The sequence below is a fragment of the Nerophis lumbriciformis genome, linkage group LG09, assembly GCF_033978685.3.
Source record: "Nerophis lumbriciformis linkage group LG09, RoL_Nlum_v2.1, whole genome shotgun sequence".
Lineage (NCBI taxonomy): Eukaryota > Metazoa > Chordata > Actinopteri > Syngnathiformes > Syngnathidae > Nerophis > Nerophis lumbriciformis.
In genome coordinates this window covers 48,492,556-48,517,942 of record NC_084556.2, presented here as the reverse complement: position 1 = coordinate 48,517,942, position 25,387 = coordinate 48,492,556, and the positions used below count along the sequence as shown (strand labels likewise).

General features: G+C 40.1%; 1 protein-coding gene across 4 annotated transcripts in view; it reads right to left on the bottom strand.

Annotated features, from left to right (window-relative positions):
- larp1 (La ribonucleoprotein 1, translational regulator) overlaps window positions 1–25,387 on the bottom strand; it is a 126,857-nt gene that overhangs the window by 37,516 nt on the left and 63,954 nt on the right. For 2 of the 4 annotated variants that reach the window (XM_061963010.2, XM_061963012.2), the window contains exons 4-7: window positions 10,692–10,763; window positions 7,930–8,080; window positions 825–959; window positions 601–747 (exon numbers count right to left, since the gene is read on the bottom strand). In XM_061963010.2, the coding sequence (XP_061818994.1) occupies window positions 601–747; window positions 825–959; window positions 7,930–8,080; window positions 10,692–10,763 (505 nt within the window). The remainder of the gene's footprint in view (window positions 1–600; window positions 748–824; window positions 960–7,929; window positions 8,081–10,691; window positions 10,764–25,387) is intronic. The other 2 variants (XM_061963011.2, XM_061963013.2) reach the window with 2 other exon arrangements.

Here is a 25,387-nt window from a genome sequence, read left to right as displayed (position 1 = left end):
TCGTCATGGGCCCACTAACTGTGGAAGCTAGCTTTCCAATCAGCTAAACAGACTCAATAACTCCCCGGTGACGTTTTGGCAAATTTTTTGAGGAAACCATAAAAAAGGAATGCCATTGTAAGTTCATAATACTAACACAGACACTCGTAGACGTGTTAGCATACTAGCTAATGCTAACGACGCTAGCTTCATTACAATACGATAGCACGTACAAATATGCATGAAAACACCACTACAGACATCCCACATGGGAAGGTTTAATAAGTAAGAATTGTTTTAGTTATATTGTAAAACTTACAAACGTTGCTTGGCGTATCATTTCGAGCAAAAACACTACGGACGTCTTATAAGCCGCATGGTTCAAAATCTAGGAAAAAAATAGCAGTTTATAGTCCGGAATATATACTATATTGTGATACAGTTTACCGCCATATCGCCAAGCCCATTATGACTACATTCATGTGTCATATAACCCAGAAATGACAGCAATAACCTAATCAGAAGGATTCCCAATAAAAGTGGAATTATTCCACAAAGTCACAGAATTTGCAGTCAAAGAGCAGGACAGTAGTGATGCTGGGTAGTAGCAGAAGAACTTGCCTCTACCTCGGCCTCGTCCCCGGCCTCGCCCTCTGCCGCGTCCACGACCCCTGAAGCCGCCGCGAAACGGCGCCCCCTCGCTCTTCACGCTCGAGACCTCGTCGTGGTCGTCACGCCACTCCCGCTCGTACTTCTGACTGTGCCAGTCTGCAACAACAACAACAACAACACATCAAATACGGTTGTTACGACGACATCACATCCTCCCGGTGGCGCCCGCTTACCCCGGAGGTCGTTTCTGGCGTTGGGGGGCAGGCGAGGATTTTCGTTCTGCCTGCTGTTGTTCCTGGAGGCCGAGCGCTCCCGGGGACCCTCGGACTTGACTTCGATCATCAGGGGAACCCACTTTTGTTTGTTTGCTGTTTGAGGTCACAGAGGCAGTCTTGGTCATTACGACTGTTCTGCATTTGTTTTGAACAATGCTGCTAAGGTGGCCAGTGTTTCACATATAGTCTTGGTTTACCTGTTAGCCCTCCCTCAGGCACAGAACGCACCTGGTTGTCAGAGGAGAAGATTGAGCAGGTGGGCTCAGTGTTGCCAACTTAGCGACTTTGTAGCTATATTTATATTTTTATATATATTTTTTTTTTAAATTTTTTATTTATGTATTTATTGTTGAAGCATCAATGCTGACATCAGAGTTGTGAAAGTCCTCTCCATTTTAGGTCAGAGAAGAGACATGAACAAATCATCATGTAGACAGCAAATCTGCATGTTACATCTGACGAGGAAGTGTAGACTATTGAAGGTGGAAAAACCTTATTGTTACAATTAATTCATTCATTGTTAATAACCAGAGATGCAGCTTCAAATGATCATTCTCGTCCTGAATGAAGGCATTAAAAGTAGTACAAGTGGTGCAGTACTTGCACAAGGCCAATCGTGCCATGCTTGGGCCTACTAAAGACTTGCTTGGATTTTACGGACATCACCTGCGGCTCACGCCCCCGCCCATTAAATGTGCGTGGTGGTCAAGCGAGATCTGTACTCAATGGGTACTAGGCGCCATTCAGCCTTTCTCTAAGAAAATATGCCCTCTGCTCGTGTTGTTTTCGGCTGTACGACTGGTTTGAATTGTGAAAAGGATAAACGTTTCTTCTGAGTTCCTCGAGAGGAAATCAAAAAGGGCAAACGAGTGCAAGATTTTACAAAACAACGAGAAAAGCATCACACACTCCAGTCCAAGGGACTATATATATATATTAGGGATGTCCCGATCCGATATTTGGATCGGATCGGCTGCCAATATTTGCCAAAAATTGCGTATCGGCAAGGCATGGGAAAATGCCGATCCAGATCCAGTTTAAAAAAAAAACTCCAGTCCGTGTTTTCCAACGCACCTATTTAAATAATACATTCCACTTTTCTGCTGCTCCGTAATTTCCGTTCCACATTTTCCAGCACACCTTCAACACATCCACAATTCTCACGCAGTTGCTTTTAGCTGCTGGCATTACACGACAGGCTCTTCTCACTCTTTCCTGTGTCTCCCTCTCACAGACAGCGAGCGCACCTTCTTACACACGTCACATACTGTCACGCCATACGTCACATACTGTCACGTCTTACGTCACATACTGTCACGTCATACGTCACATACGTATACGTCCTCTCCCAGCAGAGAGCGAGCCGCTAAGGTGCGCGCCTGCTCAAGCGTCCTCTGCGCACGGCAAAACTATGCCACGCACAAAATCAAATAAAAAAATAAGCGCATAACAATTTTCGACACACGGACACGACATTTCCTGCAAATGGGTGCATTTCTACCCTATATTTTAACTTTAGATTTATTCTCATATCAAACTCTTTTGGCTGTCTTTTTGACACTTACATCCGGCGCCCCCCTCCACACCCTGGATTATAAATAATGTAAATAATTCAATGTGATTATCTTGTGTGATGACTGTATTATGATGATAGTATATATCTGATAGTATATATCTGTATCATGAATCAATTTAAGTGGACCCCGACTTAAACAAGTTGAAAAACTTATTGGGGTGTTACCATTTAGTGGTCAATTGTACGGAATATGTACTTCACTGTGCAACCTACTAATAGAAGTCTCAATCAATCAATCAAAACACATAGAATCATCATACTGCTGTGATTATATGCATCAAGTGTTCATTCAAGGCTAAGGCATAAAATATCGAGATATATATTGTGTATCGCAATATGGCCTTAAAATATCGCAATATTAAAAAAAGGCCATATCGCCCAGCCCTAGTTCAATGATGCCATTTCTGTTTGTCATGTATAATTTTGTCTCTTTTGTGTTTATCCTTGAATAAACAGGTCAGTGTCTTGTAACCAACCATTGTGTATTATTCAAACTCCCCTAATTCAGCTGGCTCGTTGTTATCCATCCATCCATCCATTTTCTACCGCTTATTCCCTTTGGGGTCGCGGGGGGTGCTGGAGCCTATCTCAGCTACAATCGGGCGGAAGGCGGTGTACACCCTGGACAAGTCGCCACCTCATCGCAGGGCCAACACAGATAGACAGACAACATTCATACTCACATCCACACACTAGGGCCAATTTAGTGTTGCCAATCAACTTATCCCCAGGTGCATGTCTTTGGAAGTGGGAGGAAGCCGGAGTACCCGGAGGGAACCCACGCAGTCACGGGGAGAACATGCAAACTCCACACAGAAAGATCCCGAGCCTGGGATTGAACCCAAGACTACTCAGGACCTTCGTATTGTGAGGCAGATGCACTAACCCCTCTGCCACCGTGTTATCAAGAGTACTAAAACCCTTTTCAACATGATTCTGACAACTAAGTAGGCTAAATAACTTTAATACATGCTCGGATAGGCCAGTATCGGTATCGGTCAGTATCGGTATCGGATCGGAAATGCAAAAACAATATCGGTATCGGATCGGAAGTGCAAAAACCTGGATCGGGACATCCCTAATAAATATATATATATATATATATATATATATATATATATATACATACATACATATATACATATTTATCGAGTACTTACTCACTACTCGATAAATATTTATATAATATTTATGTAATATATATATACACATATATATATAAACATATATATATATATATATATACACATACATACATATATATATGTACATACATATATATACATACATATATACATATATGTATATATATATATATATATATGTATATATATATATGTGTGTATATATATATATATATATATATATATGTATATATATATATATATATATATATATATATATACATACATACATACATACATACGTACGTACGTACATATATATATATATATATATATATACACATATATACATACATACATACGTACGTACATATATATATATATATATATATATATATGTATATATATTTATTTATTATTATTATTTAGCAACACTTCTCGACGAGCAGCAAGTTCTGCTGTGGGCTCCTCTATCTAAAAGCACTTACAGTGAATTATACCAGGAGTTAGTCATTTTTTACGTCTTTGTCTTTTCTTATCGGCTGTAATTGATGTGTAATTTATTGCTTTTTTTAATCCCCGTTTGCTGGGGCCTCTTGCCAGGTCATGATGGTACACGACAAGCTGTTCTCAATGGCTCTTGCCTGGTAAAAATAAATAACGGGTAGCTGTGTCCTGTTTCAAGTGAAAAAAGACACAAAAAAAGACAAAGGAAATTCATTTGTAGTTGTAAACATATTTGTAGTGCTTTTAATTTTTTTTTTTTTTACTCGCTTTATGCAAATGCATAAATGATGCAAAATCGACAATTGCGTTGTTACGCGCCCCATTCCACTCCCCCAAATAGATTGTCTTTCTGTAGAAAACAATGGTGAACGTGTAGCTAGCTAGGCTTGGGCCAATACAAAATTTGCTGAATGAAATAGTGTCCAACAAATTATTACCAATAAATATTACTGCAGGGCTATTCGACTACACATTTTTAAGAGCCCAAGGGGTCGGGAGCCCGACATCAAAATGTGGATGTTTTATCAGAAAAAGTCTCCACAGGTTATATTTTTTTAATACTTTGTTTACTTAATTGCAAAGTAAACACATTTGCTTTCACACTGTACTGTCATTAAATTAATCATTCTGCCCTCGCTACTCGATTCCAGCGTGTGCTGATAGTTAACAGCATGAAGAATCAGAAGCTCCAGAAGCTTTGTTAGAGATTGATGTTCCTTCTTTTGGATTATTTTCCTTCCTTATTTTTATTTATTTACTTTTTCATTTAGGTATGTAAGACTGAAAATATAAACCTAAAATAAACATTACAAAAGTATAGCGGCTATTGTGTATATTGCATAATGTGCCATGTGTATTTTACATGGATTAAATAGGTTTAGTGTTATTACGTTCAAACGACACGTTTACGCATATAGAAATTAAACAACATCTACAGTACATCAAACATTGCACACAATGTAATGGTATGTGACTCATCACAATTAAACCTGAGGTGTATCGCCCTCTACTGGTCAAACTTATAAAGACGCCACAAAGTCAGCAATTTCGATACAAAACAGACTAAATATCTTTATGCACAATAACTACTTACCGTATTTTTCGGACTATAAGTCGCAGTTTTTTTTCATAGTTTGGCTGGGGGTGCGACTTATACTCAGGAGCGACTTGTGAGTGAAATTTTTAACACATTACCGTAAAATATCAAATATTATTATTTAGCTCATTCACGTAAGAGACTAGACGTATAAGATTTCATCGGATTTAGCGATTAGGAGTGACAGATTGTTTGGTAAACGTATAGCATGTTCTATGTTAGTTATTTGAATGACTCTTACCATAATATGTTACGTTAACATACCAGGCACGTTCTCAGTTGGTTATTTATGCCTCATATAACGTACACTTATTCAGCCTGTTGTTCACTATTCTTTATTTATTTTAAATTGCCTTTCAAATGTCTATTCTTGGTGTTGGCTTTTATCAAATAAATTTCCCCCCAAAATGCGACTTACACTCCAGTGCGACTTATATATGTTTTTTTCCTTCTTTATTATGCATTTTTGGTCCGGAGCGACTTATAGTCCGAAAAATACGGTACATAGATTTGACCAAATTTTGTGATGAAGCTTACACGTGTGGATTTCTACCGTTGTTGCTTCTTCTGTAGAACACTGTGTTCGTCGCTTAAAAGGTCCGACAGGAAACAATGACTCGAGCACTTGCTCGGGGCAAAACGTTCATACTTTGTTGTCCTGTTGTTAAGTCCGATTTTCGCAATTAATTTAATTTTTTTTTCAGGGTTGATTGAGTAGTCTTCTTTTACTCACCCCACTGCTGCTTCATTGTGACACATTCCTCGTTGTTGCCCCCTGCGAGGTGGCAGGGGTACTGCATACATGAGCAACCCTAATTTAAATGGTTTCATCAAGCCGATTTGGGTGATGTTTGGCAGGCCAAATTAAAAGCTTTGGCGGGCCGGATGTGGCCAGTTGGCGGCCAGTTGAATTAGCCTGCATTATAGCCAGCATTATTTCAAGACCAAATTAAGCATCAATGTTATCATAATAGAATACTAACGTCAGTAACCCCTTTAAAACGCAAAAAACATTTATTTCTAATCAGTGTTTTCTACCGTTGCAATTGGAAGTTCAAGAACTTTAAAATACCCAAAGTAAGTGAAGAAACAAAATGGACTCCAAATCTCTGTTATAAAAACAAACAATATATGTTGAATAATGTGACATGCAGTTCTCTCCTAGTTGGGAAAATTGGGTAAAAAAAAAAATCAGTATTATTCTGTTATTAAATAACCATGCTCGGGTGCTGAGCGCGATGCAGAGTCTGCACTGTTGGGAAGCAATGTAGAAGTTATTTAGTTAATTTACAGTCATTGTTCCATTAATTGATTTATTGATTGTAGACCGAAGCCAATGCATACATTTTGATAGTCTCCCTACGTGGTTAAAAAAAAAAAAAAAAAAAAAAAAAAAAAAAAAAAAAGGTGTGGCCTTGATTGATTAGACAGGAAGGTTAACCTGCTGGAGTACGTCTACTGGCGTTGTGGCTTGTGCAGCCCTTTGAGACACTTGTGATGACGAAGTTGCAAGGCTGTACGAGATTTGAATGCGTGTGATTGTGACACCGCAAATTCTTGGAAGGACCGATTAACGTGAGGAAACAGAAGACGGCACAGGATGTTGCTGGGAGACATGGTGGTTAACCACGCGTTGGGAGATCAGGCAACGACAGGCAGTTTTACTGCTTACATCATCTCGTATTTCTTCACACGCCGTATTTGACTTCATAAAAATGGCCGTGACCAGACAATAGCATACCTGCCAACTTTTGAAATCAGAAAAACCTAGTAGCCAGGGTCCAAACGCAAAATGATTATTAGCATTCAGACAGGTTAAAATGTTGCATTCCCTCAAAGACAGAAGTACTGACAATACTTTTCCAATGTCGTCATCGAAATATCAAACACAAATGGGGTACAGTTTTACATCGTCATAATCGGTGCTGCCGTCAGTCGACATGCTAAATGGTTCCGTCTTCATGACATCGGCGATACTTTTTGAGGATTCTGTTCCAAGACACTGAATAATGTTTGATGTTTTGGTTCGACCACATCCATATTTTTTGCCGATTTTCGAGTCGGGAAACATTTTCCGAAATAACTGTCCCATGTGATCAGCCAGTGCGATTGGAAGTCCATGCTCAATTATTGCCTCCGTAAATAAATCTTCGGCATTTATCACATCCAAAGAATCTGTTTGGGCGACGAAAAACGTTGAAAGTTTTCCACTTGTATCACTAGCAACGGCATTAGACTTGTGTTTTTTTGTCCCAACGTGGTCTTTTACATCGCTAATTCCTCCGTGTCCGATCGAAAAATCTTGTCTGCACAAAGTGCAATTCGCGTAGTTTTCACCCTTTTTGGAACGGATAATTATTCCCGGATAGGCTTTTGAATATTCTTCACGGAATGACTGCAGTTTTCTTTTCGGTTTAAGACCCGTTTGCGATTTTTCTCCGGCTGATTCCATGATCGTTCGCTCGTTTGGAAACAATGGCAACTGGTGCCTCGTGCTTGGCAGCGGTGCTATAAATAGCCTCGCGCATGGCATTCGGAATGGCTCGATAGGAAGTTACGGGAAGCAGTGTCGATTGTCATTGTTGTTACGCGATTTCGTGAATAAAACTTAAAAAAAAAAAAAAAATTTTAATTAATGAAAAAACATATTTTTTATCACTGCAACCGTAACCCGGAATAGGTTGATGAAAACCGGAGTAGTTGGCAGGTATGCAATAGAAATGTGCGGCACAGCCACACAAACATTGCAGTAACGTTCACCTTTCTTCTTCTGCCCGTTCTTCTGGGGGTCGTCGTCGCCGTTTTTCTCCTCTCCCGAGTCGTCCGACTTGGCCTTCAGGTTCTCCTTGCTCTCCTCGTTGCTCTCCCTTTTCTCCTTGGTCTCCTTCCTGGTGGACGTCCTCTTGTGGACCTGAGAGGAGACACAGACGAGGACGTGAGGAAGGAGCCTTTAGCAAACGTTAGCTGGTGCTGCAAATAAGCAGATTTGTTGGATTCGAATGAATCCATTCAGGATGCTAAAACCTCGGACCTGAGGCCTGCGTCACCATGACAATGCAGTTATTTGCACAGAGATCACGCAAAACATTGGGAGTGTTGAAATACTCAGCGTTTCCTGACCTGAAACAGTCATCACACGCACACAGCTCATTATATTGTTTACTAATCTAAACATCTGCGATCAAAGATTCCTTCTGCCGCCATTATTTTTGCAAAGTCTCAGCGCGTGTTCGTGACATGTAATCCACGAGCTGCATGTGTCATGATGTGTGGGTCCAGGATGTGATGACAGTCATGAGGGGAAAGAGGGACTTTACTGCTGGAGAAACATTTGGGTATAAAAGTCAAAACAAAAGATGGACTGTTTTGTCGCCGTTGCTGTAGACCAACAATGCAGCATTCTCCCTCTCGTACACAGCACACAGCCAATGACTCAGCACTGCCAACTGGCTTTCCCGTTCATAAACCAGAAGCTACCATGTTGAATCTGAATGCAGCCAAGCGTTCACGTTGCCTTACCGTCTAACAAGTGGTTCCTACAGCATCTAATGTGATTTATTTTTAAACCTTAATACCTGTGACATGTGCACGTATATTTAACATTGGCTAATAGCTCACATGAGCTTCTGGCTAAAACATGGCACCTCTAAAGTAGCTTGTAGAGGTGGGAATTAGGGCTGCGAAGCTTTGGGTGTCCCACGATTCGATTCAATATCGATTCTTGGGGTCACGATTTGATTATAAATCAATTTTTTCGATTAAAGGCGATTCTCGATTCAAAAACTATATTTTTCCGATTCAAAACAATTCTCTATTCATTCACTACATAGGATTTCAGCAGGATCTACCCCAGTCTGCTGACATGCAAGCATAGTAGATTTTTGTAAAAAGCTTTTATAATTGTAAAGGACAATATTTTATCAACTGATTGCAATAATGTAAATTTGTTTTAACTATTAAAAGAACAAAAAATATGACTTATTTTATCTTTGTGAAAATATTGGACACAGTGTGTTGTCAAGCTTATGAGATGCGATGCAAGTGTAAGCCACTGTGACACTATTGTGTATCGGTTTGAACTGTATGCAAGCGAAACCGACGAAAACGACACGACAGCCAGCGACACGGGCGAAAGCGAGGACGAATTCGGCGATCGCCTTCTAACCAACGATTGGTATGTGTTTGTTTGGCATTAAAGGAAACTAACAACTATGAACTAGGTTTACAGCATATGAAATACATTTGGCAACAACATGCACTTTGAGAGTGCAGACAGCCCAATTTTCATCAATTAATATATTCTGTAGACATACCCTCATCCGCGCTCTTTTCCTGAAAGCTGATCTGTCCAGTTTTGGAGTTGATGTCAGCAGGCCAGGGAAGCTAGGGTCGATAGGGGGTTTAGCTCGCTCGTCTGCGGGAACAAACTGCCGCCATTGCTTGCCGTGCTACCGAGGTCCTTTGTCCCTGAATTGCTCACACACTCCGGCAGATTCAATGGGGGGTCTGACGGCAGATTTCTTTGACTTTATCGTTGGAAATGCATCTGCTTTGAGTGTCGCAGGATATCCAAACATTCTTGCCATCTCTGTCGTAGCATAGCTTTCGTCGGTAAAGTGTGCGGAACAAACGTTCAATTTCTTGCCACTTTCGCATCTTTGGGCCACTGGTGCAACTTGAATCCGTCCCTGTTCGTGTTGTTACACCCTCCGACAACACACCTACGAGGCATGATGTCTCCAAGGTACGGAAAACAGTCGAAAAAAACGGAAAATAACAGCGCTGATTTAACTCGGTGTTTGAGAAAATGGAGGATTGCTTCCCGTTGTGACGTCATCGCTCCGAGAGCGAATATTAGAAAGGTGTTTAATTCGCCAAAATTCACCCATTTAGAGTTCGGAAAATGGTTAAAAAAATATATGGTCTTTTTTCTGCAACATCAAGGTATATATTGACGCTTACATAGGTCTGGTAATTATGTTCCCCTTTTAAAAAAAACAAAAAACTTATTTTCAAGGTGTGGCAGTAATAAAAATGCCAAGGTTGTACGCCACATTCAATTACATTAAGGGGAACCCTGATTTACATACCAAATAATATATCGTGCTATACATCGTTATCGCATGAGGCTGTAATATATATTGAAATATAGATTTTAGGCCACATCGCCCGTCCACAGGGATCAGTCAGATGAGTTTGGCTATCATCTTTGTTTTAGCCCGCTGTTAGCTCAGACAGGACACTTTTAGGAATGACAAGGTTTGATTAGTCAATACATTTCATTGTGATTGCCATCTCTCACACGCTTGTAGGACGCAATTTTAGAAACACTCTTAAATGAGGTCCTTCCATAAGGCGATATCTTAAACACTATACAAATATACTCGTGGATATTATTTTTCCTTTTTCATAATTTACTCCTAGGCGCGTTGTTGATGTCGAGCTGAATAGCGGCTGGATTTGTCAACAGGCAGGCAAGTTGCAGGCATAGGTCATATTTACGGGCTGCCGGTTGAACTTACAGGGGATCTCCACGAGTCTTTGACCTGCCTGACAGTCGGCGGGCAGGACACGGTCCGTGTCACTGCCTCGATCTGAACAGAGGGAGGGAGGGAGGGAAGAGCAAGTTTAGAGGAGACAATGACGTGGACCAAGATGACACAATCAAACACACACCCTGAACGCTGTGGGTGGACACACACACACGCACACACACACACACACAAACATGAGATGGCAAAACTATAAGACTGCCTGATAAATGGGAGTGTTTATGACAGGGGGTCCTGACCTTCCACATACTGAAAAACCAAAGGATACCGGGAGCACTTTATTATTTTTAATATCATAAATACCAGGCCGAAGTATGTATGCTAAGAAGTTTTATACATATCTCACTTGAATATTTTATTTGGCACAATTACGTTAATTAGCCTATTAGCAGCATTCAGCTACTTAAAACAGGCTAGAAGGTTATATAATTAGCTGTAATTTAATTTAAAAAAAACATGTACAGCAATTAAAATATTTCTAAAGAGATATAAAAGTACAGAAACAAATATATGAGTGAAGAAAATCTTTTGTTTTACCCTGATAATTTGTTAGCGTAAAGACGTTAAACATTTTAGGCTAACATAATTGCATGAAACCTTTAAAATAAATGAACATTAAGTTGATTTCTTGAAAAATGTAAATGGTCCAAAATAAAATACATTTTGATTTCATGTTTTACATCTAATTTGGTCATCAAAAGGGTGGAACAAGAGAAAAATATGATTGTACAGGGTACTCCTGACAAATAATTAAATCCATATTTTCTCCTAGTTTAATTAAATTTGGTTAGATTCACTCAACATGCTTTAGTACAGTGGAACCTCGATTTACGAAACACTCTATTTTGCGAACCTTTCGGTTTGCTAACCTTTAGATCGAGCCAAATGTGCCGCTGTGTGTGAAACATGAACGCTTCATTCAATTATTTTGTGTGGCGCTGGAAGCCTTAGGGCACTGCCATTTTGAGGATGTCACTTCCTGTGCAGTATTTTGAAGCGGCGTACTCCCCTACATCACATCTTCTTTACGCAGTCCTCTTCAGTGCTTCAGGGTGTGATTCCATTCACTAAGTTTCGTCGATTTTCTTTTTTTTTTTTTCAAAGAAGCTAATAAACCAGCCTGGAAGGAAGGAGGAATTCACTGTGGACTTAAAAAGGACTATTTGCAAGGAGTAAGACTGTGTTGCACGAATTGATTTGGCGTGGGCGTTGTTAGCTGCGACATCTAGCAGCACTTCTAACTTCTCCTCCCCCCCCCACAATTGTCGTACCTTGCACCGGCCAAAGCTGTGTCAGCCTGTCTAAGAGATTAATTTGTGTGATCAGAAACGCTTTAAATGCGCTCAAACGCTCAGTCTCGCTGTATAGCTTTGGGTTGCTAGGCAACCTCTTTACCCTAGCATTTCAGCTAGTTAGCCTCCGGCTTGCGGCTACTTTACTTCGAGGATTTTATCGGTGAAGGGAGATTTGTATCGCAGCACGTCTTTAATTTCGGGAAAAATACGCCAGAGCGGACTTTCATTACAGCGAAGAAGAAGGAACTACCGGGACAAAAGCCGATGAAGGATCGCTAGCAGTGACTGTAAGGTGATCCCAGAGTGTTCAAAAAATGCCACAAATATTCACTGACCTTAGGTCCTTTTTTGTTTTTTATTGTAGCAACATGGTTGTTAACATTTTGGAGTACACGAACAAGGTTGACAGTTAAGTTTGCTATTGTTTGGATAAAAAAAGATTGATGAGCCACTACCCCATATATATATATATATATATATATATACATATATATATATATATATATATATATATATATATATACATATATATATATATATATATATATATATATATATATATATATATATATATATATATATATATATATATATATATATATATATATATATACATATATATATATATATATATATATATATATATATATAAATATATATATATATATATATATATATACACACATATACACACATACACATACTGTCTTTAAAGTGCACTTTTTTTCTTTTTTTTTACTAAAATCGGGACATTTGTTGAGGCTAAAACCAATTATTCATGTTTACGTCGTTTCTAATGGGGAACTCTAATTCAGTATACAAACCTTTCCATTTACGAACCATGTTTAAGAACCAATTACGTTTTTAAATAAAGGGTCCAATGTATTTTGTACATGGATTATATGACAATCTTGAATGGCCTTTTAAAGAACCCTTTTTTGTGTTGAGGTGACAAAGTGTATACCGTATTTTTCGGACTATTAGTCGCAGTTTTTTTCATAGTTTGGCCAGGGGTGCGACTTATACTCAGGAGCGGCTTATGTGTGAAATTATTAACACATTAGCGTCAAATATCAAATAATATTATTTATCTCATTCACGTAAGAGACTAGACGTATAAGATTTCATGGGATTTAGCGATTAGGAGTGACAGATTGTTTGGTAAACGTATAGCATGTTCTATATGTTATAGTTATTTGAATGACTCTTACCATAATATGTTACGTTAACATACCAGGCACGTTCTCAGTTGGTTATTTATGCCTCATATAACGTACACTTATTCAGCCTGTTGTTCACTATTCTTTATTTATATGAAATTGCCTTTCAAATGTCTATTCTTGGTGTTGGCTTTTATCAAATAAATTTCCCCAAAAAATGCGACTTATACTCCAGTGCGGCTTATATATGTTTTTCCCCTTCTTTATTATGCATTTTCGGCCGGTGCGACTTATACTCCGAAAAATACGGTAATTATTAGAGTTGCCTTTGAAACTATTTTTTTTGCTTTTTTCCCCTATTTTGGTCCACAAATTGCTACACTTTGGACACCGCAAGCTTGGGAGAATTGCTGAAGAATGACGTCTTCACAGATGTGCGAGGGAATGAACATGCATAACTGAATGAGTGTGCAAGGTGAGGAGGATGTGCGATGGGATGGAACAAAAGGAGAGGGATTGCCCTGAAAGTTTATTATTCAAGCGCAAGCAAGCGCCGTCGTTGGTGGCAGAACAGAACTTGTTTCTTTTAAGAACGTAGCAATTGTGCCTGCATCCGCATGGTCGTGCCCAGGTAGTTGAATAATACGCTCAACACGAGTCTGCTTTTTCAACCTGAGCAACCAGCATGCACACCTCATATGACAAGATATACAGTCCCCTAAGAATAGCTGCTGCGATCCAGGGGCGGATTACTAAAAGGGAATCCCCTAAAAGGACATCCCTTCCCAGGCTTTGGCCTTCCAAAGTCCACCCCCTGCTTCCCTACAGTGTTAGTTATTCCTGGCTTTTAGGGATGGTGACCTACATTTTCCTGCTGAGCAATGTGCGCGCTCTCTCACGTTCCCTCGGATCTGGGTGTCTAAATTAGGGGAGGTTAGCGGGCCATACACTGCCGGCGGATCCAAAATAGCTGACAGCTCAAGAGGGTGGGGGAGGTCACTATGACGGTACGTATGGTTGGAAGAGGCACGATAGCGGCCATGCAACAGGTGTTTGGGCCTAAGGGGTCTCATCTTTTTTTTTTTCATCATTTTTCCTTCATTTTTGAAAGCCATCTATTGGATACAGAACAGCCCACTTTTGTATTAAACCAGTGGTGTCCAAAACTCCACTGAGGCCCACACACTGAAAAACCAAACCATTTTGACCTTTTTGATATTTTTCATTAAATCAGGGCAAATTTCAACATTTCTGTGAACGAACATTTGCGTCAGCCTGCGACACACGTTTCTGGTGCCAGGCAGGTGGCTGTTGCAAACAAAACAAATACCTGTGCAAGCAGATATTGTCAAACATGAACAACATCAAATCCAAATACAGCACACAGATAAGAGCTTGCAGTGTAATATAGCTATTATACACACTTACATCAATCATGTGTTGCTTTCATTATAGGACTTACATAAGGCTTTTAATTGTTTGTGACTCCTGACAGATTTGTTTTTTGTCCAATATGGCTCTTTGAACTAGGGATGTCCCGATCCGATATTTGGATCGGATCGGCTGCCGATATTTGCCAAAAATTCCTGTGTCTCCCTCTCACAGACAGCAGCGCACCTTCTTACACACGTCACATACTGTCACGACACACGTCACGTCATACGTCACATACGTATACGTCCTCCCCGAGCAGAGAGGTAGCAGCATGGCTAACGTTAGCTGTGATGCTAGCGCAGCCGTGCGAGCAACGCTCCCTCTAAGGTGCTCGCCTGTGCAATTGCGCACTGTTTAAGCGTCCTCTGCGCATAGCAAATCTATGCCACGCACAAAATCTAATAAAAAAATAAGCGCATAACAATTTTCAACACACCGACACGACAGAGAAAACAGTTTTCGTCATCATTGTTCAAATATTGTGACGTCTGTCGAGACGCTTATCTCCATTCGGTGCCACACGTCCACACCATCAAAATGCAGAGGCAAAAATTTCCACATCAACACCGTATGAAAAAATAAGTGATTTTTTTTGTTGTGATTTCCTTCTCTGCATGAAAGTTTAAAAGTACCGTATTTTCCGCACTATAAGGCGCACCTAAAAACCACAATTTTTCTCAAAAGCTGACAGTGCGCCTAATAACCCGGTGCGCTTTATTACGATTCATTTTCATAAAGTTTCGGTCTCGCAACTTCGGTAAACAGCCGCCATCTTTTTTCCCGGTAGAACAGGAAGCGCTTCTTCTTCTACGCAAGCAACCGCCAAGGAAAGCACCCGCCCCCATAGAACAGGAAGCGCTTCACCCGCCCCCATAGAACAGGAAGCGCTTCACCCGCCCCCGGAAGAAGAAGAAAAAACGCGCGGATATCACCGTACGTTTCATTTCCTGTTTACATCTGTAAAAACCACAAAATGGCTCCTACTAAACGATCCGGGTCATAAAAAGACGCAATCTCTCCATCCGCACACGGATTACTACCGTATTTCACAGCAACTGAACCGCACTGTGGAACGGGAGCACGTACGGTGAATATTCGCTCCACAGGGAATGAGAAGTCATCCTTCACTGTGGTTCTAGCTTGCCATGCTAACTTCCACTCATGGTGATATTCAAAAGGAAGACCTTGCCAAAAGAGACCTTTCCAGCCGGCGTCATCATAAAAGCTAACTCGAAGGGATGGATGGATGAAGAAAAGATGAGCGAGTGGTTAAGGGAAGTTTACGCGAAGAGGCCGGGTGGCTTTTTTCACACAGCTCCGAAGGCGAACACACCTTCACTAAGACGGGCAGACAGCCTCGGACGACATACGCCAACATCTGCCAGTGGATCGTAAATGCTTGGGCAGATATTTCGGTCACAACTGTGGTCCGAGCTTTCCGGAAGGCAGGATTCACAGAACAACAGCGACACTGACTCCCGATGACTTCTACGAGACGGAACCGGCCATTTTGGATCCCACGCTAGCGCAACTTTTCAATTCGGACACCGAAGACGAAGAATTCGAAAGATTTACGAATGAAGAATAACTTCAGAAGGTGAGCGCTATGTTTATTTTGTGTGTTGTGACATTAACGTTCGAGCAACATTACCGGTATGTTGCTATTGCTCTACACCATTTTGAATTTTACTATGTTTGTGATTGCACATTTGTACATTTTGGGACAGAGTTGTTAGAACGCTGGTTTTCAATATATTATTAAAGTTTGACTGAACTATCTGACTGTTTTTTTGACATTCACTTTAGCGCAGCGTTTTTTTGACATTCACTTTAGCGCAGCGTAGGCGCGGCTTTTAGTCCGGGGCGGCTTATTGGTGGACAAAATTATGAAATATGTAATTCATAGAAGGTGCGGCTAATAATCCGGTGCGCCTTATAGTGCGGAAAATACGGTACCATATATTAATGCAGTATGAAGAAGAATGTTTCAATGTAGACATGCAAGCCTTGAAAGAACATTTTGAAAATCAAGACTACATTTCCTGCAAATGGGTGCATTTCTACCCTATATTTTAACTTTAGATTTATTCTCATATCAACCTCTTTTGGCTGTCTTTTTGACACTTACATCCGGCGCCCCCCTCCACACCCTGGATTATAAATAATGTCAATAATTCATTGTGATTATCTTGTGTGATGACTGTATTATGATGATAGTATATATCTGATAGTATATATCTGTATCATGAATCAATTTAAGTGGACCCCGACTTAAACAAGTTGAAAAACTTATTGGGGTGTTACCATTTAGTGGTCAATTGTACGGAATATGTACTTCACTGTGCAACCTACTAATAAAAGTCTCAATCAATCAATCAAAACACATAGAATCATCATACTGCTGTGATTATATGCATCAAGTGTTCATTCATGGCTAAGGCAAAATATCGAGATATATATTGTGTATCACAATATGGCCTTAAAATATCGCAATATTAAAAAAAGGCCATATCGCCCAGCCCTAGTTTCAATGATGCCATTTCTGTTTGTCATGTATAATTTTGTCTATTTTGTGTTTATCCTTGAATAAACAGGTCAGTTTCTTGTTACCAACCATTGTGTATTATTCAAACTCCCCTAATTCAGCTGGCTAGTTGTTATCAAGAGTACTAAAACCCTTTTCAACATGATTCTGACAACTAAGTAGGCTAAATAACTTTGAACTTTAATACATGCTCGGATAGGCCAGTATCGGTATCGGTCAGTATCGGTATCGGATCGGAAATGCAAAAACAATATCGGTATCGGATCGGAAGTGCAAAAACCTGGATCGGGACATCCCTACTTTGAACATTTTGGGTTGCCATCAAGTTTGGCCCCCGAGACCCAGAAGGGTCTCAGTCATAAAAAACGTAAAATATTATTTTTTTATTTTTTTTTCAACGCCTATTATATGTCTGAATGAACTTAAGCTCAGTCAATATGTTTAAAAATGTTTCTATGTTATATTTCTTTTTTGTTAAAGAAAATCCTGTATTAATGGAAAAAACACAAAATATGCAATATTTCCCACTATAAAATATTTCAGAGCGGATTGTTTGATGTGAAGTAGTTGGAGCCTTAAGTAGGTCAATAATTCATAACATTCATTTTGATGCGTTATTATTTTTGGAGCCAGGGATCCAAAATAAGTGTTAAAAATAAGTCCTACATTAATTTTAATTATTATACTTTCAACACTTAAATCTCTATATCAACTTTAGATCTATCAAACATGTCTATGTTTTTTTTAAATGTTCGCTTTATGCTTTTATTGTCATTGACAACTTAGTATTTTTTATGACAAACACAAAATCTCCAATATTTCTCGCCCCCCAAAAATACTTCAAAGTATATTTATATACTAAATAAGTATATTTGATATGTAGTATTTGGAGCCTTCAATAGGTCAATAATTATTAACATTGATTTTGGTTCATTCATTTTTTTTTGTAATGGCAGTTTTTAAGGGGAAAAAACATTCTGCATGACAGCTTTGTGTTATTAGTAGGAGTGCAACGATTGATCCATACATATTCCTAAATTTCAAGTATATCAATCGTTGCTCCTTCTGGAAGATATGTGTCAATTAGGGCTGCAACAACTAATCGATTAAAATCGATTATAAAAATAGTTGGATTAATTTAGTCATCGATTTGTTGGATCTATGCTATGCTATAGTCAGACCACTTTTTTAAATTCAATTACCAATCTCTTGATAACGAACGGCACAATTCAAACAGGTTTTACATCCCGTGAAAACACGTTTGTCTCCGTGAGTCTGCGCTTCCCCGCATACACAACAATACTTCATTTTCCGCCAATTACCTTTCAAGCATAGACTGTGTGTCTTTGCAAACATGGGAAAAACTGACATCAAATCCAAACCACACAAACATAAAACATTAACACCAGCCGGCCGTTACAGTATGTATATATGTATATATATATATATATATCTATATGTATATATATCTATTTGTGGTGGTGTGGTCGGGGGGGAGTTGGAATATAATTACAACACTTTATGTACATATTTATATACAGATTTGAACAATTAGTTATTCACTGAAATATATTTATTAATTGTGGTTCTTACAAAAAATATATCTTATAAAATATAAAAGCTAAAATGTCTCTTAAAGCTCTGCCCCTTTAATTAGTGCATACTAAATAATTGAACTTTAGCCTACTACTACAACCATATTATTTACCAGCAACATAAAGTGAAACAGAGGCAGAGGTGTATGTTTTGTCGTGGTGTGGAATATAAATTAGGACCCTTTTCATGAGAAAAGTGCATTTCTGATCTGACCCTGCTTTATTTTTCAGTGTTTGCTGAGTCTCACCTGTTCCCTCCGCCCTAATTTTTCTACTTTCCCGACGTCTCAAATCTACTTGCCCCAATATTTTTACTTGTCCTGCCTAGGTTTTTTTCTGGCTGTGTAGTGCTCATGGCTTATATCTTACTAAAATCCTTCCCGTTGACTATTTACAACACTACACAGTATTTATTATTATTATTATCTATTATTACATTTAAATGGCATTGCATACATGTAAAATTAAACGCTATTTCACATTATTTGACCAGTAGCAGTTACACCCATCTGAACAGGTCAGCCACCTGTTTAAAGCCCGATTACAGTTGAAATCTTGAAATGAAGGGCCTTTAATGGCCAAAACATTAACCAGGACAACATTTTAACAGCTGGTTGGCTCAGATTTTATTATTTTCATTGCATTCACATGCTGCAGTGGACAGTGGACATTTTAGCTTGAGTATTAATGTAGTATCTGAAGCACCGTCTCCACGTGTGTTTATTGACAACAGGGTTATAACCTGGACACGTTAGCTCGTCGGTATGAAAACAGGTGATTGTTATTACGTGCGTCTGCCCCAGACCCGAGTCAAACAGCGGCGGTGTTAATGAAGCAGCGTCAGGCTGCTCACCGTCAGGGAAACGCTCAGTGAAATCGCGGATTAACGTTAAATATATGACGAGCCGCGAGCGATGCAGCTATAACCTATCTACCTATAATACCCTCGTATTTTGATCCCGTCCGTCCGTCTTCGTCTTCGTCGTCTTTGTCTTCTTCTTCTGGCCCACCAGGTGAATTAAGTGCTATTGGCGGAGTTACAATGCATAGTAGGCTACCGCCACCTACTGCACCGGAGTTGTAACTACAAGGTACATTCACAGACAGAGTCTCATTGCTTTTATGAGCGGTCGAGCGAGTCAAAAGCCGAAAAATCCATTTGTGGCGGAAGTAATTCTTTCGTGGCGGGCCGCCACAAATAAATGAATGTGTGGGAAACACTGGTATATATATATAGCCTATTACTTGTGCACTTATTAAAAATCTGCAACCACTTGAAAAAATCTCAACAAAGTACAAGTAAATAAGGCACACAGATTAAAGTAATATTTGTTAATTCTAATTAATAATAACAGATGTGTTTTTGAATGTACGTATTAGGGCTGGGCGATATATCGAATATACTCGATATATCGTGGGCTTGTCTCTGTGCGATATAGAAAATGACTATATCGTGATATTCGAGTATACGTTCTCAGGCAGTTGCTTTTAGCTGAGGGCTTTACACTTCAGGCTCTTCTCACTCTTTCTTGTCTCTCCTCACAGAGACATAAAACAAGCGCACTTTGTTACATACGTCACATACTGTCTCGCGTGCAACGTCATACGCTGTCGCGGAGCAGAGAGGTAGCAGCGTGGATAACGTTAGCTGTGATGCTAGCGGTGCGAGGGGTAATACGAGAGAAAGAAGGTGCGAATCTGGTAACAAATGAAGGAAGAATTAATTCCCAAAAAAAACAGCACAGGGTCCATCGTCTGGCGGTGGTTTGGCTTCAAGCGGGAAGATGTCGAACAAGTATGCGGCAAAAGCGTTGCTACAAAAAGTAGCACCACTGCTAATTTGTAGCATGACTTGAAAAGTCACCCGCTTGAGAATGAAGAGTGCTTGAAACTCCGCATGTCAACATCTGCGGCCGGTGCCACACCCACAAAATGCCCAAGCAACCATTTCCACATCAACACCGTATGAAAAAAATAGTCAACAACAGAAGGAGATAACGTCCGCAGGAACCTACCAAATAGCGAAGGACATACACTATTTGATTTCCTATTATGCAGCTCATTTTTATTTGACACTTATTGAAATATCTTGTGTGACATCATGCACAAGTGCACTTTATTTGTTTTGAACTATTGTAGTGGTGTTCTGTACAAAAACTGCACCTTCATATATTGTCTCCAGACTTCCTCCCACATTCGACCCATACCAGTTTGCTTATCGCCCTAACCGCTCCATAGAGGACGCCATCTCCTCTGCACTCCACTTGAGCTTAGAACATCTGGAAGGAAAGGACACTAGTGCGGATGTTGTTTCTGGACTTCAGCTCAGCATTCAACACCATCATTCCGGAGCACTTGGTGAGCAAACTGCCCCCCCTTGGATTCAGTGACCCCCTATGCAACTGGCTGCTTGACTTCCTCACAGACAGACCCCAATCTGTGAGAGTGGGCAACACCACCTCCAGTGCCATCTCCCTGAGCACCGGCTCCCCCCAGGGCTGCGTCCTGAGTCCGCTGCTGTTCACGTTGATGACTCATGACTGCTGCGCCAGGTCCACTACTACCGGTAATCACATTGTGAAGTATGCGGACGACACAACAGTAGTGGGCCTCATCCGTGACAACAACGACATGGACTACAGGGAAGAGGTGAAGCATCTGGTTGACTGACGCAGAACCAACAACCTGGTCCTGAATGTCAACAAGACCAAGGAGATCATCGTCGACTTCAGGAAGCACCAGTCCAGCCACGCTCCACTCTACATCAACGGCACAGCGGTGGAGATGGTAAGCAGCACCAAGTTCCTGGGGGTGCAGATAACTGACAATATAACCTGGTCCCTCTTGTAAAAAGAGCTCAGCGGCGCATGCACTTTTTGCGTCGGATGAAAAGAGCACAGCTCCCTTCCCCCATTCTCAGCACATTCTACAGAGACACTATAGAGAGCCTGCTGACCAACAGCATCTCTGTCTGGACTGGAGTCTGCAGTGCCTCAGACTGGATGTCTCTCCAGAGAGTGGTGAGGACGGCGGAAAAGATCATCAGGACTCCTCTTCCTCCTATCCAGGAGATCGCAAAAAGCCGCTGCCTGACCAGGGCTCACAAAATCTGCAAAGACTCCCCACCAAGGACTGTTTTCACTGCGGGACTCTAGAAAGAGGTTCCGCAGCCTCCGAAGCAGAACCTCCAGGTTCTGTAACAGCTTCTTCCCTCAGGCCGTAAGACTCTTGAACACATCAGAATTATCCCCTCAACTCCCCCCAAAACGGATTAACTCGCTGGAATAAAAATGACAATATAACATACATCCATAAACGTGGATGCATATGAAAAAGTGCAATATATTTATCTGTACAGTAACCTATTTATTTATTTGTATATGCACCTTATTGCTTTTTTATCCTGCACTACCATGAGCTTATGTAACGAAATTTCGTTCTTTATCTGTACTGTAAAGTTCAAATTTGAATGACAATAAAAAGGAAGACTAAGTCTAAGTCTAAAGTCTAAGTGTTGTTTTGATAAGTCATCTTAGTGACATCAGCTTGTTTTAAAATGTCTCTGACAATCTTGCACTTTCTGTTTTGGAAATGACATGTATGTTTGTGCCACTGCTTAATAACTGTTTAATAAATACAGTTTTGGTAAATTTACATAGTTGTGATTTCCCTCTCTGCATGAAAGTTTAAAATTAGCATATATTAATTCAGTATGAACAAGAATGTTTTAATGTAGACACAGAATCATCATACTGGTGTGATTATATCAAGTGTTAATTCAAGGCTAAGGCAAAATATAAAGATATATATCGTGTATCGTGACATGGCCTAAAAATATCGAGATATTAATAAAAGGCCATATCGCCCAGCCCTACTTGCAACTTTAAAAAAACAGACAATTTGGAATAAAAAACAGTTAATTCCCACATTTATTAAATTATTGGAAATATGTGCAAAACTGGACCAAAAGTGCCATAAAATAAAAGAGCTGGTCGGATCTCTTGGTGAAGTGGCTCGCTGCAGTCAGCCAAATTTTAGAGCGGTCTGCATTACTTTATTTACAATAAATAGATTATCGATTTGCTAATCGTTTCTATAAATCGCCCATGTCCAAATTGCGATGCATCTAAAAATCTATTATTTCCCCCACCTCTAATGGTGACCACGCCGCAACCGCCAAAGGTATCGTGGCAGTCTCGGGGAAACCCTGGAATCGATCAATTTTATCGATAACACAAAAAGGAAAACATTGGCTTTAAGATCAGCAGACTTTATATGAAGTTTAGCACGTTTTAAAATAAGGACGTTAAAAGCTTGGCCGATTTTCACCATCTCTGACCTCATCAAAACAAAAATGGCGGCTCGCTACAGTGGTTGAGAAAGGTCTTTACAAACTCCAACGCCACCAGACAATATCATTAATTACAACAAGAATATTCAGCGACAACACGATAACCCAAAGCCACAACTTAACTTTAAAGGGGAACATTATCACCAGACCTACGTAAGCGTCAATATATACCTTGATGTTGCAGAAAAAAAGACCATATATTTTTTTTAACCGATTTCCGAACTCTAAATGGGGGAATTTTGGCGAATTAAACGCCTTTCTAATATTCGCTCTTGGAGCGATGACGTCACAATGTGAAGTCGCATCGGGAAGCAATCCGCCATATTCTCAAAAACTGAGTCAAATCAGCTCTGTTATTTTCCGTTTTTTCTACTGTTTTCCGCCACCAGTGGCCCAAAGATGCGAAAGTTGCAAGAAATTGGACGTTTGTTCCGCACACTTTACCGACGAAAGCTATGCTACGACAGAGATGGCAAGAATGTGTGGATATCCTGCGACACTCAAAGCAGATGCATTTCCAACGATAAAGTCAAAGAAATCTGCCGCCAGACCCCCATTGAATCTGCCGCCAGACCCCCATTGAATCTGCCGGAGTGTGTGAGCAATTCAGGGACAAAGGACCTCGCTAGCACGGCAAGCAATGGCGGCAGTTTGTTCCCGCAGACGAGCGAGCTAAACCCCCTGGATGTCTTGGCTCACACCGTCCCGAAGATGATCAAGAGAAGAGTATCGACCCTAGCTTCCCTGGCCTGCTGACATGAGGGTATGTCTCCAGAATATATTAATTGATGACAACTGGGCTGTCTGCACTATCAAAGTGCATGTTGTTGCCAAATGTATTTCATATGCTGTAAACCTAGTTCATAGTTGTTAGTTTCCTTTAATGCCAAACAAACACATACCAATCGTTGGTTAGAGGGCGATCGCCGAATTTGTCCTCGCTTTCTCCCGTGTCGCTGGCTGTCGTGTCGTTTTCGTCGGTTTCGCTTGCATACGGTTCAAACCAACATGGCTCAATAGCTTCAGTTTCTTCTTCAATTTCATTTTCGCTACCTGCCTCCACACTACAACCATCCGTTTCAATACATTCGTAATCTGTTGAATCGCTTAAGCCGCTGAAATCCGAGTCTGAATCCGAGCTAATGTCGCTATAGCTTGCTGTTATTTCCGCCATGTTTGTTTGTGTTGGCTTCACTATGTGACGTCACAGAAAAATGGACGGTTGGTTAAAATCAGGCACTTTGAAGCTTTTTTTTTTTTAGGGATATTGCGTGATGGGTAAAATTTTGAAAAAAACTTTGAAAAATATAATAAGCCACTGGGAACTGATTTTTAATGGTTTTAACCATTCTGAAATTGTGATAATGTTCCCCTTTAAGGCACAAAAGACACGCCACCGACAAAACGGGAGTGACAGCAGAGCAACACAACATGAAGCAACAACAACTAACAGCCAAGGAAAAGTCATTTCATCAGAGTTAAATAAATACAAGAAGTGGATGAAGGAGGCTATGGAAATTAGGAAGCAGAGGGCCAACGCCATCATTAGGGATGATGGGGCATACATGCTTTCGCACACCTGTCCGTCATCATCGACGCCAGGGCAGAGAACAGAATAAAGATATGGTTGGGGAACTTTATTTAGCAGGTAAATCTACCGTTAAAATGTTGGTTACTGCAATTTCATTGAAAAAGTCTTGAATGTTGAAAATGTGAGCAGAAAAGGTTTCCTTTTGTTGATTCAACTTAAAGTTGCATTTTATTCATATGTGATATTAATGCATTGACCATTAGTTGTAGTTTATTTGCACATTTGTATCCGTAATTCATTTATAGCTACCATCATTCCCTTACACAACATAGAAGGAATGTTGAACCTAGTGCTGGGCGATATAGAAAAAAAATGTATATCACGATATGGATCGTTTTATATAACGATATACCACGATATAGCTATGGTACGCTTTCAGTTCTATGAACAATTTAACAACATACATGACCACTTACCGTATTTTCCGCACTATAAGGCGCACCTAAAAACCACAAACTTTCTCAAAAGCTGACAGTGCGCCTTATAACCCGGTGCGCTTTATATATGGATAAATATTAAGATTCATTTTCATAAAGTTTAGGTCTCGCAACTACGGTAAACAGCCGCCATCTTTTTTCCCCGTAGAAGAAGCGCGCGGTGCATGCTGGGATATGTGACGTTTCATTTCCATTTGTGTGTTTATGTAAAGACCCCAAAATGGCTCCTATTAAGTGTGTTGTCTGTCTAATTATAAA